General features: G+C 48.2%; 1 protein-coding gene across 3 annotated transcripts in view; it reads left to right on the top strand.

The window, feature by feature from the left end:
* Positions 1-14,008, top strand: part of CEMIP (cell migration inducing hyaluronidase 1) — a 166,975-nt gene that overhangs the window by 118,246 nt on the left and 34,721 nt on the right. For all 3 annotated transcript variants that reach the window (XM_075345921.1, XM_075345919.1, XM_075345920.1), the window contains 4 exons: positions 5,676-5,845; positions 5,932-6,141; positions 6,432-6,637; positions 7,531-7,600. In XM_075345921.1, coding sequence (XP_075202036.1) covers positions 5,676-5,845; positions 5,932-6,141; positions 6,432-6,637; positions 7,531-7,600 — 656 coding nt within the window. The remainder of the gene's footprint in view (positions 1-5,675; positions 5,846-5,931; positions 6,142-6,431; positions 6,638-7,530; positions 7,601-14,008) is intronic.

The raw sequence follows: 14,008 nt of genomic DNA, 5'->3' as shown, positions 1-14,008 counted from the left end.
GGGAATGTAAAGCTATGGTAAATTCTCACCGGAGTTTGTTTTAGATGAAATGTGATAGTCGAACCATATGTCTAGGTATAGGGAGACACATCTGTGTCTACACTGGCATCATTTGCACAGTGGAAAAATGATTTGATACATGTGCAACTATTGTACGCCTACTGTAAGACTCCTAACCTGCTATGTCTTGGCGATTGAATATGATAGTTATATCTCTGGTCCATTTCCAGGACGCACAAACATGTTTCTCACATTCTCTGCTGGTTCTTTGATTCTGAATTACTGTGTACTAATTAGACGCTTTAATTTTTTACTATCCTGAGTAAATGCCAAACCATTGGGCACTTTTCTGCTTATCCAGCATATGTGATATTGATAGATTAACAGACGTCAATGCTATGGATCTTTTTTGTATCTGGTCTCCATTTGTATACATCACACATACGCACAGCTGGCTCCAGGTATATATGTTTTATAGTGGGCTCCTTGTCTATCCAATGGTTATCGTAAATAAGTATGCATATTATGATTGATACAGGCTTTCACCGACCCAGCGATCCCTGGCATCTGTCCATAGTTGTCTGAGGGTAATGGAATATATTAATGCATGATAGGCATTGTCTCCATTGTAGCATTAGGCATGCTGGAAAACTATAATTTTTCCTGTTTGTTCTCTTCATTTTCTTGTAACATAATGATTTATTATATTTTATTATGTTTAGTATATACTGGTAAATAGACATTAACTGTAATAGTAAATGTATCCACTTAGGGCAGAGTTTTAAGCACTCAATGTGGGCAATGGATTCAGCAAGAGCAGTAAGTCACAGGTTGGTGAAACAGCAGAGCCAAATCCACAGGTTACTGCAGCCAGAGTCGCTCTCCACTACAGTGCAAAGAACGGAGGAGTGAAATTGGATACGACTTCTTCACTCCCTCACTATAAATACAGTACATATATATATATATATAGAGAGAGAGAGAGAGAGGCACACACAGACATACAATGCAAATATTGAGTCAACTTCTCCCCTTTTTTATCTGGTTCTAAGGTGTGATTTTCATATTGCCCACACCTGTTACTTGCTATAGGTGAGTTTGAATGACCATCACATGTTTGAAAGAAGGTTGATTACCCACAGTTTTGGAAAGGTGCCAACAATTTTGTCCAGCCCATTTTTGGGAGTTTGTGGGAAATTATGTCCAATTTGCTTTTTTTTTCTTCTTTTTTTTCATTTTTGTTTTTGTGGTGTTCCAATACACACAAGGGATATAAACAATTGTATAACAAAATTTGTAATTGCAATAATTTTCAGGGATAAATACTTCATTTTCATATATAACCTATTTATTAGTGAGAGAGATACCCATAGAGTGGGTGGTTTATGGCAACAAAGCAAAGGAGACATGAGAAGAAGTAGCGAGATACAGGGTGTGAACAGTGTTGTTACTAGAGGCCGATCCTCGAACTGAGATGCTTCATGTCATAGGACCTGGAGGACGAAATCCTACATCCAGGCCCTTTAACCTTTGAAGTACTGGATAACCTACTAGTGCAGGACTCTAGTGGCCAGGCCCATTAACTGCCAAGGTTTAACCAGCCTTTAACCTCTACTGGCGAGTGACGTAGTCAGCCAACCTAGTGGTGTTCCATTAGATGTCCGGATGTGCAAGGCTGTTCTCCGGTCATTATGGGAGCCCTGAGGAGATTGGACGTGGGACTGCAGGCTGGGAAGGCAACTGTCACAATGTGTGTGTCGCCCTGGGCAAGCCAGGGGACACAGGTCACACACCACCACACCCTACATCCCAGGTAGGAACATCTCAGCTAACCAAAAATCCTTGTTGCCTTCCTCCAGAGGCTGATGATTCACACCAGGGGGTGGGCCAGGCGGTTGGCTCCGCCCACCGAGGAGTTCACAGCTCTGGAGGCGGGAGAAACCAGGCAGTCTAGTCAGGGAGGAGGAAGTGGAAGGAGTGGAGGAGTAGCCCAGACAGGGCTAAAGTAAACAGCTAAGTGAAAGTAGTGAAAGTAGAAAAGTGGTAAAGGAGGAAAGCAAGTGAGGTGACAAGAAAGAAGGAAAGCCTGAAGGGTCCAGCTGTGTGCAGGACAGGTCAGCAAGGTCAGCAACGGCGGTGACTGTCTGGAGGGGGACCGTTTGGAAGTTCCTGGAAGGACCCCGTAGGCTGTGTGCCCGGCGGTCTGGAGCAGTGTTCCGAAGGACAGTCAGCACCAGGGCAGGGGCCTCTCGGACCCCGGCAAGGCTTGGAGTCGCCATAATTTGCCGAATCCGTCAGTGAAGGGGACGTAGATCCCCCAACAACCAAGTCCCGATTGAAGGCAACAGCCCAGCCAGTGTAAGAGAGACACCGCCAAGGCACCAGTTTCTTAGGGCCAGCGCCTGCGGGCAAAGAGTAGAGCTCCCCCGGTCCAGCTTGAAGCCGGGGAGCGGGTTACCGGTGGGGACCCATCGCAACCAAAAAGTACACAAAGGTGCAAGGAAGAGGGACATCACCGTCACCTACCGGGAGAGCAAGTGCAGCCGTCCGAGGGACCGTCTATCCAGCCGTTTGGTTTACCGTAAAACTGTGTCCACGTCTCAGGCTGAGTGAGTACCACAGTGCCGCAAGGCACAGCGCTGCCCCCGCGTCCCTGCGCCCACCAGGCCCTGCACCTCCCAAACCATCACCGGGCCCCGGGATCACCAACCCCTACCCACGGAGGGGCAACACAACACCTGGCTGCTCCGCATCACCATCCCCGGGACCCCTGTACTGAGCAGCGGTGGTGAAATCACCACAACCGTGGGTGGCGTCACGGACAATAAACACTTCCCACACCCAACAAACCCCTTTCACTCACGGGCGAGGAGTGCCGCTCGAGAAGCCCCCGGGATCCGGCCCACCGCTCGAGCCACCACTGAGCAGCAGCCGCCGGACCCGAGCAGAAGGGGTGAGCGTAGTGTGCTGACACCCTCCTCCCCGCCCGCGACATGTGCACCGTAATTTCTGGGCTGGGTTGCACTGGGACGCACTGGCCCAGTTAGATCAGATGCAATATGCACCCGGCAAGGGTTCCCAGACCACACGGCTGAAGTCCACATACCCAGCCGGGACCAGGTGTTTCATGTAGCATGCTGGGGCGTCTGGAGTCAGTCCCTTTTCCTTTAATACCACCTCGTGCTACTGTTCACTTAGATAAATGGTATTTGCACATTATTGCTTATACATAAAAATAACACGTCTATGACACTGCCATTGTATTACGCTGGAGTTTTCATTTCAGGCTTCGTGTAACCTGTGCTGCATATCATTTAGGAGAATTATGCTTTATTTCAATTAGGTTCAACATTTCTGTGTCAGATGTGTCTAATTGTTGAAATAAGGCCTCCGATTGAAAGACATGTTAGTTACTTTGGCATTAGGAGCTGAATAAATATAGCATTCTTGGCTCACTGAATAGTTCTGCCACTACCCAGTAATCTAGAAATGGTCTATATGATTTATATACGTGCAGCCTTTACCTCCTGACGTTTGACAAGAATATCAGAAGCTGATTAGATAATTTGGGCGCAGCATCTCGAGGAATTTCCCTAACTATGCCTGAGGAGCACACTTTTCATATCATACGTATGGAAATGTATAATAAGGCCAGAATCATGTCTAAACTATAGTTTAGATAAATAATACCTTGAGCAGCTCTAGCATAGAGTAGATCTATAGGATGTTAATAGGAGTCATTCACTATGTTTCTGCTGATAAGTTAATAGAATTCTGGATATTTACGGAGGCTTTTCTGCAGTTACCTCGTACTGCTCTTTGTCCTACACATTGAATGGTTTACCACTGTTCAATTGAAGATTTTACTATTTGTAATAAAAGGTGCACTGTATATGAAGCAGAGTCTAGGCATTTATGTGCTCCCCAGACTTGACAAAGAAGAAGGTTCAAGCCTTGCACGCAACCGGGCTAAGAATGTTGTGTCTAGTAATCCTCTAATTCTCGGGGACAATGGAATTTTACGATGGAATTTTAGTAGGAGAGAGCAAAACAGGGACCATATGTGATAGGCAGCTTCAAAGCAGGTAGAGAAATGAAGTGGCTAGACATGTCTTGATGTACTTGACTGCCGCGTCCTTCAACATTCCTCATAATTTCAAATATTCACGAATCTCGTATCGTATTTTCCAAAATTCCTTTTAGAAACAGACAAAATAAATGGTTTCTGTGACTGTTTCCATTAATGTCATCATACAATGTATTGCCTATTTATTATTCTTATAATCAACTTATAGTACTACAGAGTGATATTTAGAATTAAACACACTTACTAAAGCATGATTCCTCCATAAAAGATGGAAATGTTATCATGTAACATAGAGTTACATTTTGGATAAAAATATGGTGCAGTCAGTTTTTGGTGTTGTTCTGGATTACAAAAAAGGGTCTGTTTTCTTTTCGCAGCTGCACTCTTGTCTAAAGGATTTGTCTATGCCTAGAGGGGCGCTGTTTATGGAAAAAGAAAACTTTTTTTTTGTTGTAGGTAGTAGAATTCAATATTTTTTAGGATAAGTTTAAAGACGTTTTATCATCCATTAAAGTGATGGCAATTTTTTAGAATATGCAAACACTTTTTGATCAATGAGGGTCTGACCTATGGGATCCACAATCATCCAAAGAATAAAGAAGAGGCAGTGTTGGTTTAACTGATCCTTACTTCCTAATATTTACCTATTAAGGCCAGGGCAACAAGGTGCAGGCAAAAAAACAGTAAGGCCACTATTGCACATCCGACGCTCATGCTTCATGTATGGACCCCAATTTTTTGATTTACCACCAGTCTACTGATAAGATCTTGCCACCTGCATTCAAGTCTATGAAGTTGGAGAATCTTAGTCACGAGACCCATGGCTGGTCTAAACATTGTGGTCCTCACACAGACCATGATTGTCAAATGTGTGAAACTGGACTTTGAAGGGTTTATAACTAGAGATGAGTGAACCTATGGAAGTTTGGTTAAGCGCGTGCAGGCAAACCGTACCTCCACAGGTTTGGACTTGGCCCGAACCACAATGGAAGTCACTGATCAGCAGTGCGGGTCTCCTCACACATGCAGCCAGCCATAAGCAGATCACTTCCAGGGCCAGGTGGGCGAGTTTTTACATTATTGGGGGGGTTACACACTGCATCTGATAATACTCTTGTTACTCTCAGTGTGAGCCATTCAAACACTGCAAGTGACTTGCATTGAGCCGAGCACTGAGCGTACCCGAGGACAGCGATGCTCGGACAAGTGAAGTTCATACGTAAAGCGCCCGAACTCTGAATCCAAACTCTGGGGGGGGGTTCTTTAAAAGTCAGTGTTCGGCTAAAAAAACAATAAAATAAAATAAAAAAATTAACATTTACATTCATAGGGTGAAATTACTTCTATAGGGAACAAACTCCTCAGCTTACTTGTTTGCACAGTGATACATTATAATGGAATTTGTTAAATTCAATGCCGAGCTAGAAGTTAATATTAGACCATCTGTTATTGTTGGATCTACAAGGGGATTCTGTTAGCTAAATTACAAGTATGTTTTTGCCAAATCGGAGGTGAGAAGATTTCAGTAGAAGAAATTCATGTTTTGTTTTTTCCCCTTAACTAATGGAAATCCATTTTTTTTCTTTAGGGCAAGCTAAGTATCTCCATATCGGAGAAGAAATGGATGGGGTTGATATGAGAGCAGAAGTTGGTCTTCTTAGTAGGAATGTTGTAATTTTTGGAGAAATGGAAGAAAACTGTTACAACCACATAGTGTGTAAATTCTTTGACTTTGATACCTTCGGAGGTCATATTAAGGTATGTCTTTATTAAACTCTTAATATTTAACAATATATTGGAAGATTTGTACATTTGTAAATTATGACTTGTATTATCAATTTCAGATTAGCCAAGGCTTTAAAGCTGTTCACTTGGAAGGCATAGAACTGAAACACATGGGACAACAATCAATGGGACATTACCCCATCCACTTCCACACTGCGGGTGATGTGGATGAGAAGGGAGGTTATTATCCTCCCACTTATGTGAAGGATATCTCCATCCATCATGCGTTTTCTCGTTGTGTAACTGTCCACGGCACCAATGGATTGCTGGTAGGTACTTTCGAAGCATCGATCAGAGCAAAGTATAAATAAGGGAAAGAGTTCAATTTATTAATATATATATCAGAGGCCAATGTTGGACAGATAGTTGATTCACCATCAGCTTCACAAGCACTAGAGTCAATTTCAGTTGCATTCTCATTGTCTTATAGGGTAGGAACTCTTGCTACATAAAGAGGACTTGAAGTGCCTGTAGTTTTAGGCTCTTTTACTTTGTTTAGTAATAATTTCCATCAATGGCCTTGAATGTATTACAATAATTCTCTTTTTTTTCCGTTAAGGTAAAAGACATTGTGGGTTATGACACTCTTGGCCATTGTTTTTTCACCGAAGATGGCCCTGAGGAGCGCAACACGTTTGACCATTGTCTAGGTCTTCTGGTCAAAGCTGGGACTTTACTGCCCTCTGACAGAGATAATAAAATGTGCAAGACAATAAGTGAAGGATCCTATCCTGGATATATAGCAAAACCGAGGCAGGACTGCAAGTAAGTAGGCAGAATCTGGTGAGATTGCTTACTCTTGATATATACATTATATATGATTATATTACACTATATTTAGATTTTAGTATTTTAGGCTGGAGCCACACGAGTGTATGGCATCCAATGCGAGTGCATCAGATACAATATGCTAATGACCCTCGGCTCCCAATGTGCTGCGAGTGTAAGCCGAGTGTCCTGCCACTGCAATCGGATCACTGCTGAGGAGGAGGTGGCATGCGCTGCGGAGGAGAGGGAGGGACTAATCTCCCTATCTGTTCCATTGCCAGCTGATGCAATTATCATACAAGTGCAGTGTGATGTTTCACTCGCACCCATAGACTTGTGTGAGTGAATATTGATGGATTCCACCCACAGCCCACAGCATGCTGCGACTGTTTTCTCGGTCCAATTAAGGCTGGGAACGGCCCCATAGGGTAACATTAGTCCAAGTGGAATGCGATTTTATATATATATATATATATATATATATATATATATATATACTATATATAATTTTTTTTTTTTTTATCACATTCCACCCGGGCCGTTTTACTTGCCGTGTGCCCTAGCCCTTATACTTTGGCTGTTGCCCTTTCTACATGCCGCCAGCTGTAGACTGCAGTTAGGACTTGACCGATTAATTTTGGTAGAACAATGACTATATCCATCTTAATTTAGTGTAAGAGGTGCCCTGCTGCCTTCTTATTCTTATAAATAATGATAAATTACATGGCTAGATTCTTGTAGAATATATGAACCCTTTAGTGTTTGTCCTACTTGGTAAAACAGTAACCTGAGTCTATAGACAGTAACCTGAGTCTATAGACAGTGATGAGAATCCAAAACTGTTTTCTGTCGTGAGCCGGACACTTATTTTCCACGTCTTGTGTTTTCAGCGCTGTTTCCACCTTCTGGATCGCCAATCCCAATAACAACCTCATCAACTGCTCAGCAGCTGGCTCAGAAGTAAGTATAGCACTAAGACTCTTAAAGTAGCTTAATCATACAACAGAAGCAAAGTCCGAAATAAATATATATAGGTCCATCTGGAATAGTTTATATGTTACCTTACATTTGGAATCCACTACAAGCTCCTGCTGAGTGTGGTTTACTGAAGCATGCTAAAAAATCAAAGGCTCCATTAGCCTCTCTAATTCCCACCTTGATGTTCTGGCCAGGACAGCTCTATTTTATGACCATTGAGCAGATATAAAAGGTTTACATAGCTCTAAAAGACATAAAATCCTGAAGTTTCCCATAATCCTAACCATTCTTTGTTTAAATCCATACCGCTGAAAAATCACAGCAGAAAGTCCAGTAACGTTTTATTACATTTCACCTATGAGGCAAATCACATCAGCCTGCCCTTTTTGGACGTCCTGGTCACTAAAATGGAGGGGGGCACCCTCAGAACGAGCACATATAGAAAACCGACATCTACGAACTCCATTCTAAGATGGGAAAGTAACCACCCTGCTCCCCTTAAGAGGGGAATACCTAAAGGGCAATATCTTAGAATGCGGAGAAATTGCTCGGATGAGGGTGCCTTTAAACATCAGGCTAACGACCTCAAAAGGAGGTTCCTGGCAAGAGGTTACCCTGACAGGGTCTTAAAGAAGGCCTATAATGACACCAAAAAAATGAATAGAGCAGATCTCTTGGTCCCAGCCCCTGCAAAGGTGGATGAGGGTCTAACCAGATTCATGACTCCGGAATGTCTGACTGAAGGCCTGTGACCTTCCCCAACAACACCCTACCCCCTAGGGTTCTTATCTAAAATAAACACAAACACTGTGTGACGTTGGAATATAAAGGCCACAGCAGCCCCATTTATTCATAACATAAACATCAGCCATGTAACAATACAACTCTTCATTGAAGAACCCGAAAAGGAAGGGGGGGGTACCTGAAGGTTAACCAAAATGCTCTTTGCAACATCAGCCTGTCTCCTGACCCTCAGCCGCAACACACCGACTCGAGAGCCCAAGCCAGATGTTGCCCCCACTACGTCCCGCTGAGACTCAACCCAGCAAGGACCCGTTTACCAAACAATTGCACCGCTAGAGGTAACCCGCTCCGGCACTGGGTTCCGTCCTCTCCTCTGTGCAAACCCCCACCTTCAGACACCCCCCTCCTTTCCGCCGCTGCGACAAATACGATCTTCCTTCTTTTCTTCATCGATGTCGAATCCACAATTAGGGCGGGCGGGCGGGAACGATTCCAGTCACGTCCAGGTAGGAATGGCCCACCCCCCTCTGACCTGCCCTATATACGACCCCCTATAGCCACCACCCCCTGACCAATCACACTGACCCCTGATCCTAACTGCCCCTTAGCACCACCCCCAAATTTCGCGCCCAAACTGACTTTCTCCATTAACCCCTTATTAACCCTATGGCCTGGCATCCCTCCTAGTCATGTAGCCCTCCCTTAAGCCCCTTCGGGTCAGCAGTCCGGGCTCTTCCTTGACTCCGGAATGTCTGACTGAAGGCCTGTGACCTTCCCCAACAACACCCTACCCCCTAGGGTTCTTATCTAAAATAAACACAAACACTGTGTGACGTTGGAATATAAAGGCCACAGCAGCCCCATTTATTCATAACATAAACATCAGCCATGTAACAATACAACTCTTCATTGAAGAACCCGAAAAGGAAGGGGGGGGTACCTGAAGGTTAACCAAAATGCTCTTTGCAACATCAGCCTGTCTCCTGACCCTCAGCCGCAACACACCGACTCGAGAGCCCAAGCCAGATGTTGCCCCCACTACGTCCCGCTGAGACTCAACCCAGCAAGGACCCGTTTACCAAACAATTGCACCGCTAGAGGTAACCCGCTCCGGCACTGGGTTCCGTCCTCTCCTCTGTGCAAACCCCCACCTTCAGACACCCCCCTCCTTTCCGCCACCGCGAGCTCGCATGACCCCTTATGCGCGCGAGTCCTCCCACACCAACAAAGCCTTCTCAAGCCCCTCCATCAGCCCTAAGGCCCAAATATCATTTCCCACCGAATTTAAATGGACCCCGTCCCGGCGCAACAAGTCGGCGGACGCCGCTTCCAACTCCGGGTGCCGAACAGAGACACCCCCAACCCGGGAAATGAACCGCCCAATCTCCCGATTCACTTTACTTCGCGCCCTGTTTACTGCCTCCACCGACCTGGCGTGCCGCCATGTCAGCCGCGCAACCATATCCGACCAGACAAGTACTAGACCCGGGTGGGAAGACAGGAGCCGCAGGCAGTCACATTTTATGTCTTGTATCAGGTCCCTGGAAGCCCGGAGACCCAGGTCATTCCCACCCGCGTGTAGTACTACCACGTCCGGTGCTCTGTCCAGCTGCGAATGGTGGCGCCAGGTAGGCAACACCTCACTCCACAGCATGCCCCTGACCCCGATCCATCGCACAGTAGCCTTTTCTCTGGGAACCCCCAACTGGCGGCCGTCCGGTCGTATTCCCGCACGGAACGCCCCCCAATACACGTATGAGTGGCCGAGCACCCACACCAACAATGGGAAACCTACAAAACAAAAGGTGACAACACAACAGGGGAGAGGGGGAGGGGGGCACAAGGAAGAAAATGGGTAATGATTACCAAACCAATACAGCCCCCGACCCCCCCCCCCCTCCCCACCCGTAGCTCACAACAAGCTCGGCCGGACGTAAGATCGAAACCTGGCCGAGTCCCATCGTCCAATCTTACGGAGAGCCTGCGCGCCCAGACCCCAACGAGCCGCCTGAGTCGCAGCCCCAATCCGAAAGGAGTGCGACGCGAACTCAGCCTCGTTGAGACCGCAACACTGCAGGCACCTCCGAAAGATGCAGACAAATTGGTAACTCGACAAGGCTGACCCGTCCTGGTGGGACAAAAGGGACCCCGGGCGAGCTCCCCTCACCTCTAAAAACGCCGACAGCCATCTGACAGGGCACTCCGCTAAACCAGGTACACCCCATAGTTCCACCATCCGACCTCTACCCAGCTGGTCCGTCTTTGACCGTCTCAAGCAACACCGCACCACATCCATACCGCATTCCACGTCCTCCAGCAACAAACCTCCGTGACTCCTCGTGTTTCTGCTCACCAGTTCACTAATTCTAAACGCCCCAAAGAAGGCCAAAACAAAAGCGGTCCCGAACAACTGGCATTCATACTCCGAACAGCACACCCGAGGCAACACCGACAACAGCTTGCCCAACAGCTCAAAAGATACCGGGCGCCGAAGGTCTCGGCGCGCCCCCGCCCTCCGGTAACCCTTCATCACCTGGCGCACCCAGAAATCCTTCGTAACGTCCTTCCAGCCCAATAACTTGAAAAAGAAGGAAATGCCCGCTAACCTGCCCGCCACGGCCGACCACGAAAGGCCTTCTTCCTTAGCCCTGCCCAACATAAACAAAACTAAATAAACTCTGTCACCTTCAGATACATGACCTCCCACCTCATCAACCAACTCGAGCCAACGGTCCCACGCTGAATTATAGCTGCGCCACGTACTGGGTGCCACCGAATGTCGGATCAATTCCCAGGCCGGCTGCAAACCAGGTCCCACAACCAGACGGGCCATACGGTCTCCTGCTGCTCCGCGTCCGGCGCCAGCATTCGAAAGCGGTCCCACTGGAAGCGAGATAAAGCATCAGCCACAGAATTCAGCACCCCCGGCACATGTACAGCGCAGACCCACAAGTTCAACTCCAGACATTTCAGCACCAAGTGACGCAAGAGGTCCACTACCGGGGGGGAATCAGCTGTCAACTTGTTAACACACTGAACCACCCCCAGGTTGTCACACATGAAACGCACCTTCCTGTCTTTCAAATCCTGTCCCCAAACCTCTAAGGCCACGACAATAGGGAAAAGTTCCAACAGGGCCAAATTCCTAGTCAGACCGCAAACCCGCCACGAATCAGGCCACCTGCCGACACACCATCTCCCCCCAAAATATGCGCCAAATCCACTGGATCCCGCCGCGTCCGTATACAGCACCAACTCCTCATTTGACACCACCTCACGAAGCCACAATGACCGTCCATTGTACAGCTGCAAAAAACGGGACCACACTCTCAGGTCCGCCTTATGCTCCACCTTCAAACGCACAAAATGCAAAGGGTGCAACACACCGGTGGTGGCTTGAGCCAAGCGACGGGAAAAAACTCTCCCCATCGGCAATATTCTACACGCAAAATTCAACTTCCCCAACAGGGACTGCAAGTCCCGTAAACGAATCTTCTTGGCCTCAATGGCCCCTTGAACACAACGCCTCAAATCCACCAGCTTGTCCTCCGGCAAGCGGCACTCCATGGCAACCGTATCCAGCTCGATACCCAGGAATTTCAAAACTGTAACCGGACCCTCCGTCTTCTCCGGCGCCAACGGAACGCCAAACCGGCGAGCAACCTGCTCCACTGTCCGAAGCAAAAGGGAACACTGCGAGGATCCCGCAGGCCCCATGCACAAGAAGTCGTCCAAGTAATGCAACACTGAATCTAGACCCGCCTCCTCCTTAATTACCCATTCCAAGAAACAACTAAACTTCTCAAAATAAGAACATGAAATTGAACAGCCCATAGGCAAACAACAATCTACATAAAACTTGTCCTCCCACCAACACCCCCAACAGGTGAAAACTGTCCGGGTGCACCGGCAACAGGCGGAAGGCCGCTTCTATATCCGTTTTCGCCAACAGCGAACCACAGCCCAACTTCCTTAACCATTCCACAGCCTTATCAAAACGGACATACGAAACCGAAACCAGCTCAGGATCAATACCATCGTTCACCGACCGGCCAGTAGGATAGGACAAATGGTGGATGAGCCGGAACTTGTTAGGTTCCTTTTTTGGGACCAACCCCAACGGGGACACAACCAAGTCCGGCAATGGAGGGGCATCAAAAGGCCCCGCCATCCGTCCTAGCTCCACCTCCTTCCGTAACTTATCCGCAACAACCTCACCATGTAGGCGCGTCGACTGCAAATTTTTTAAACGAATCTCTCCCGTCTTAACCACTGACGGTATCTTGAAACCAAAACTAAAACCGTCACTCAACAATTCCGCCGATCCCCGGTCCGGGTATCTACTTAGAAACGGCGCCATCCGATCTACCCTCACCGGGGTCCTCCCTTTTTGACGAAGACTCCGCGGCCTTTCCTTTTCCCTTCCGGAAGCACTTAAGGTGACTGTGGGCGCCACCACAGCCCGAACACTCGTGCTTGAATCGGCAGGAAGACCCAAACCGGCATTCCTTCTCATTAAACTGCCAGCAAACGCCCTTTTTGGGCCCCGACGAGGTGCCAAATGATCCCCCGCCGGTGCCCCCTGGAAAGGACTGTGACGCCGACTTCGGCGCAGCCATCAGCCGCATCCATAGACTAATTTCTTTGTGGTCCCACCGTAAACTGGGTCTGACCGCCTTCCTCTGGCGAAACTGCTCGTCATATCTTAGCCAAGCAGTCCCCCCATAGGTCCTATACGCCTCACAGATAGAATCCAGATAACAGAAAAGCGCTGTACAGTTATCCGGAGCCTTTTCCCCCACCACACCGGCCAGTATCACAAAGGCCTGCAACCAGTTCTGAAAAGTGCGGGGAATAAGGCGATAACGCCGCCGTTCCTCCTCGTCCTTTTTGCTCTCATCCGGTTTAACCCGATCCAGATTAAACTTTTCCAACGGAAGCAATGAGAATATTTCAACATATTCATCCTTCCATATTTTTTCCCTGGTCTCCTGCTTCAGATGCGCCCCCAACGGGCCATCAAAGCAAACATACACTTCCCCTCTCGCCTTGTCATCCAATCGAACAATGTCCACTGCAGCCGCAGCTGCGGCAGCGGGAGCCGCAGCTGGGGCCGCGGGAGCCGCCACCACCGGCTCACCAACCGCATTGCCACTAGCAACCCCTCCAACCGCAGGAGTCGCAACCTCCTGCCCCGTCGCTCCCTGCCACACCAAGCTAGGGCCCCCCACAGGGGCAAACAAACCCCTAACCAACCTCAACAACTCGGATGCCACACTGCCGTCACCCGTCACCACATTCACGACCCGCCCGCCACTCGGGCCACCAAGTAAACCACCCGTACCACCAACCACATTCACGCCCTGCACGCCATCCGTATCACCAGACACACCATCCATAGCCAAACCAGGTGCACGAGAAATAGAAGAAACCGTGGTCTTACCAGGCTGACTCCGAGAAGATCCCGAAACAGCCGTCACATGTTCTCCGCGTCGCACTCCAGCCGCCTCGCCGACCTCCACGATCTGGTCCCCGTTGCCGTCCTCCGCGACGTCCTCCTCCAGGGTTGCCTCCTCGTCCTCACTGGACCCAGGCCCAGGGAGCCCGCCGTCCGGCAGACTCGACCTTAGGCCCCGTCCGCCCGCA

The sequence above is a fragment of the Anomaloglossus baeobatrachus genome, chromosome 4 (assembly GCF_048569485.1).
Source record: "Anomaloglossus baeobatrachus isolate aAnoBae1 chromosome 4, aAnoBae1.hap1, whole genome shotgun sequence".
NCBI classification, from domain to species: Eukaryota; Metazoa; Chordata; class Amphibia; order Anura; family Aromobatidae; genus Anomaloglossus; species Anomaloglossus baeobatrachus.
The sequence above is the reverse complement of the archived record's forward strand: the minus strand, read 5'-3'. Positions and strand labels throughout refer to the sequence as shown.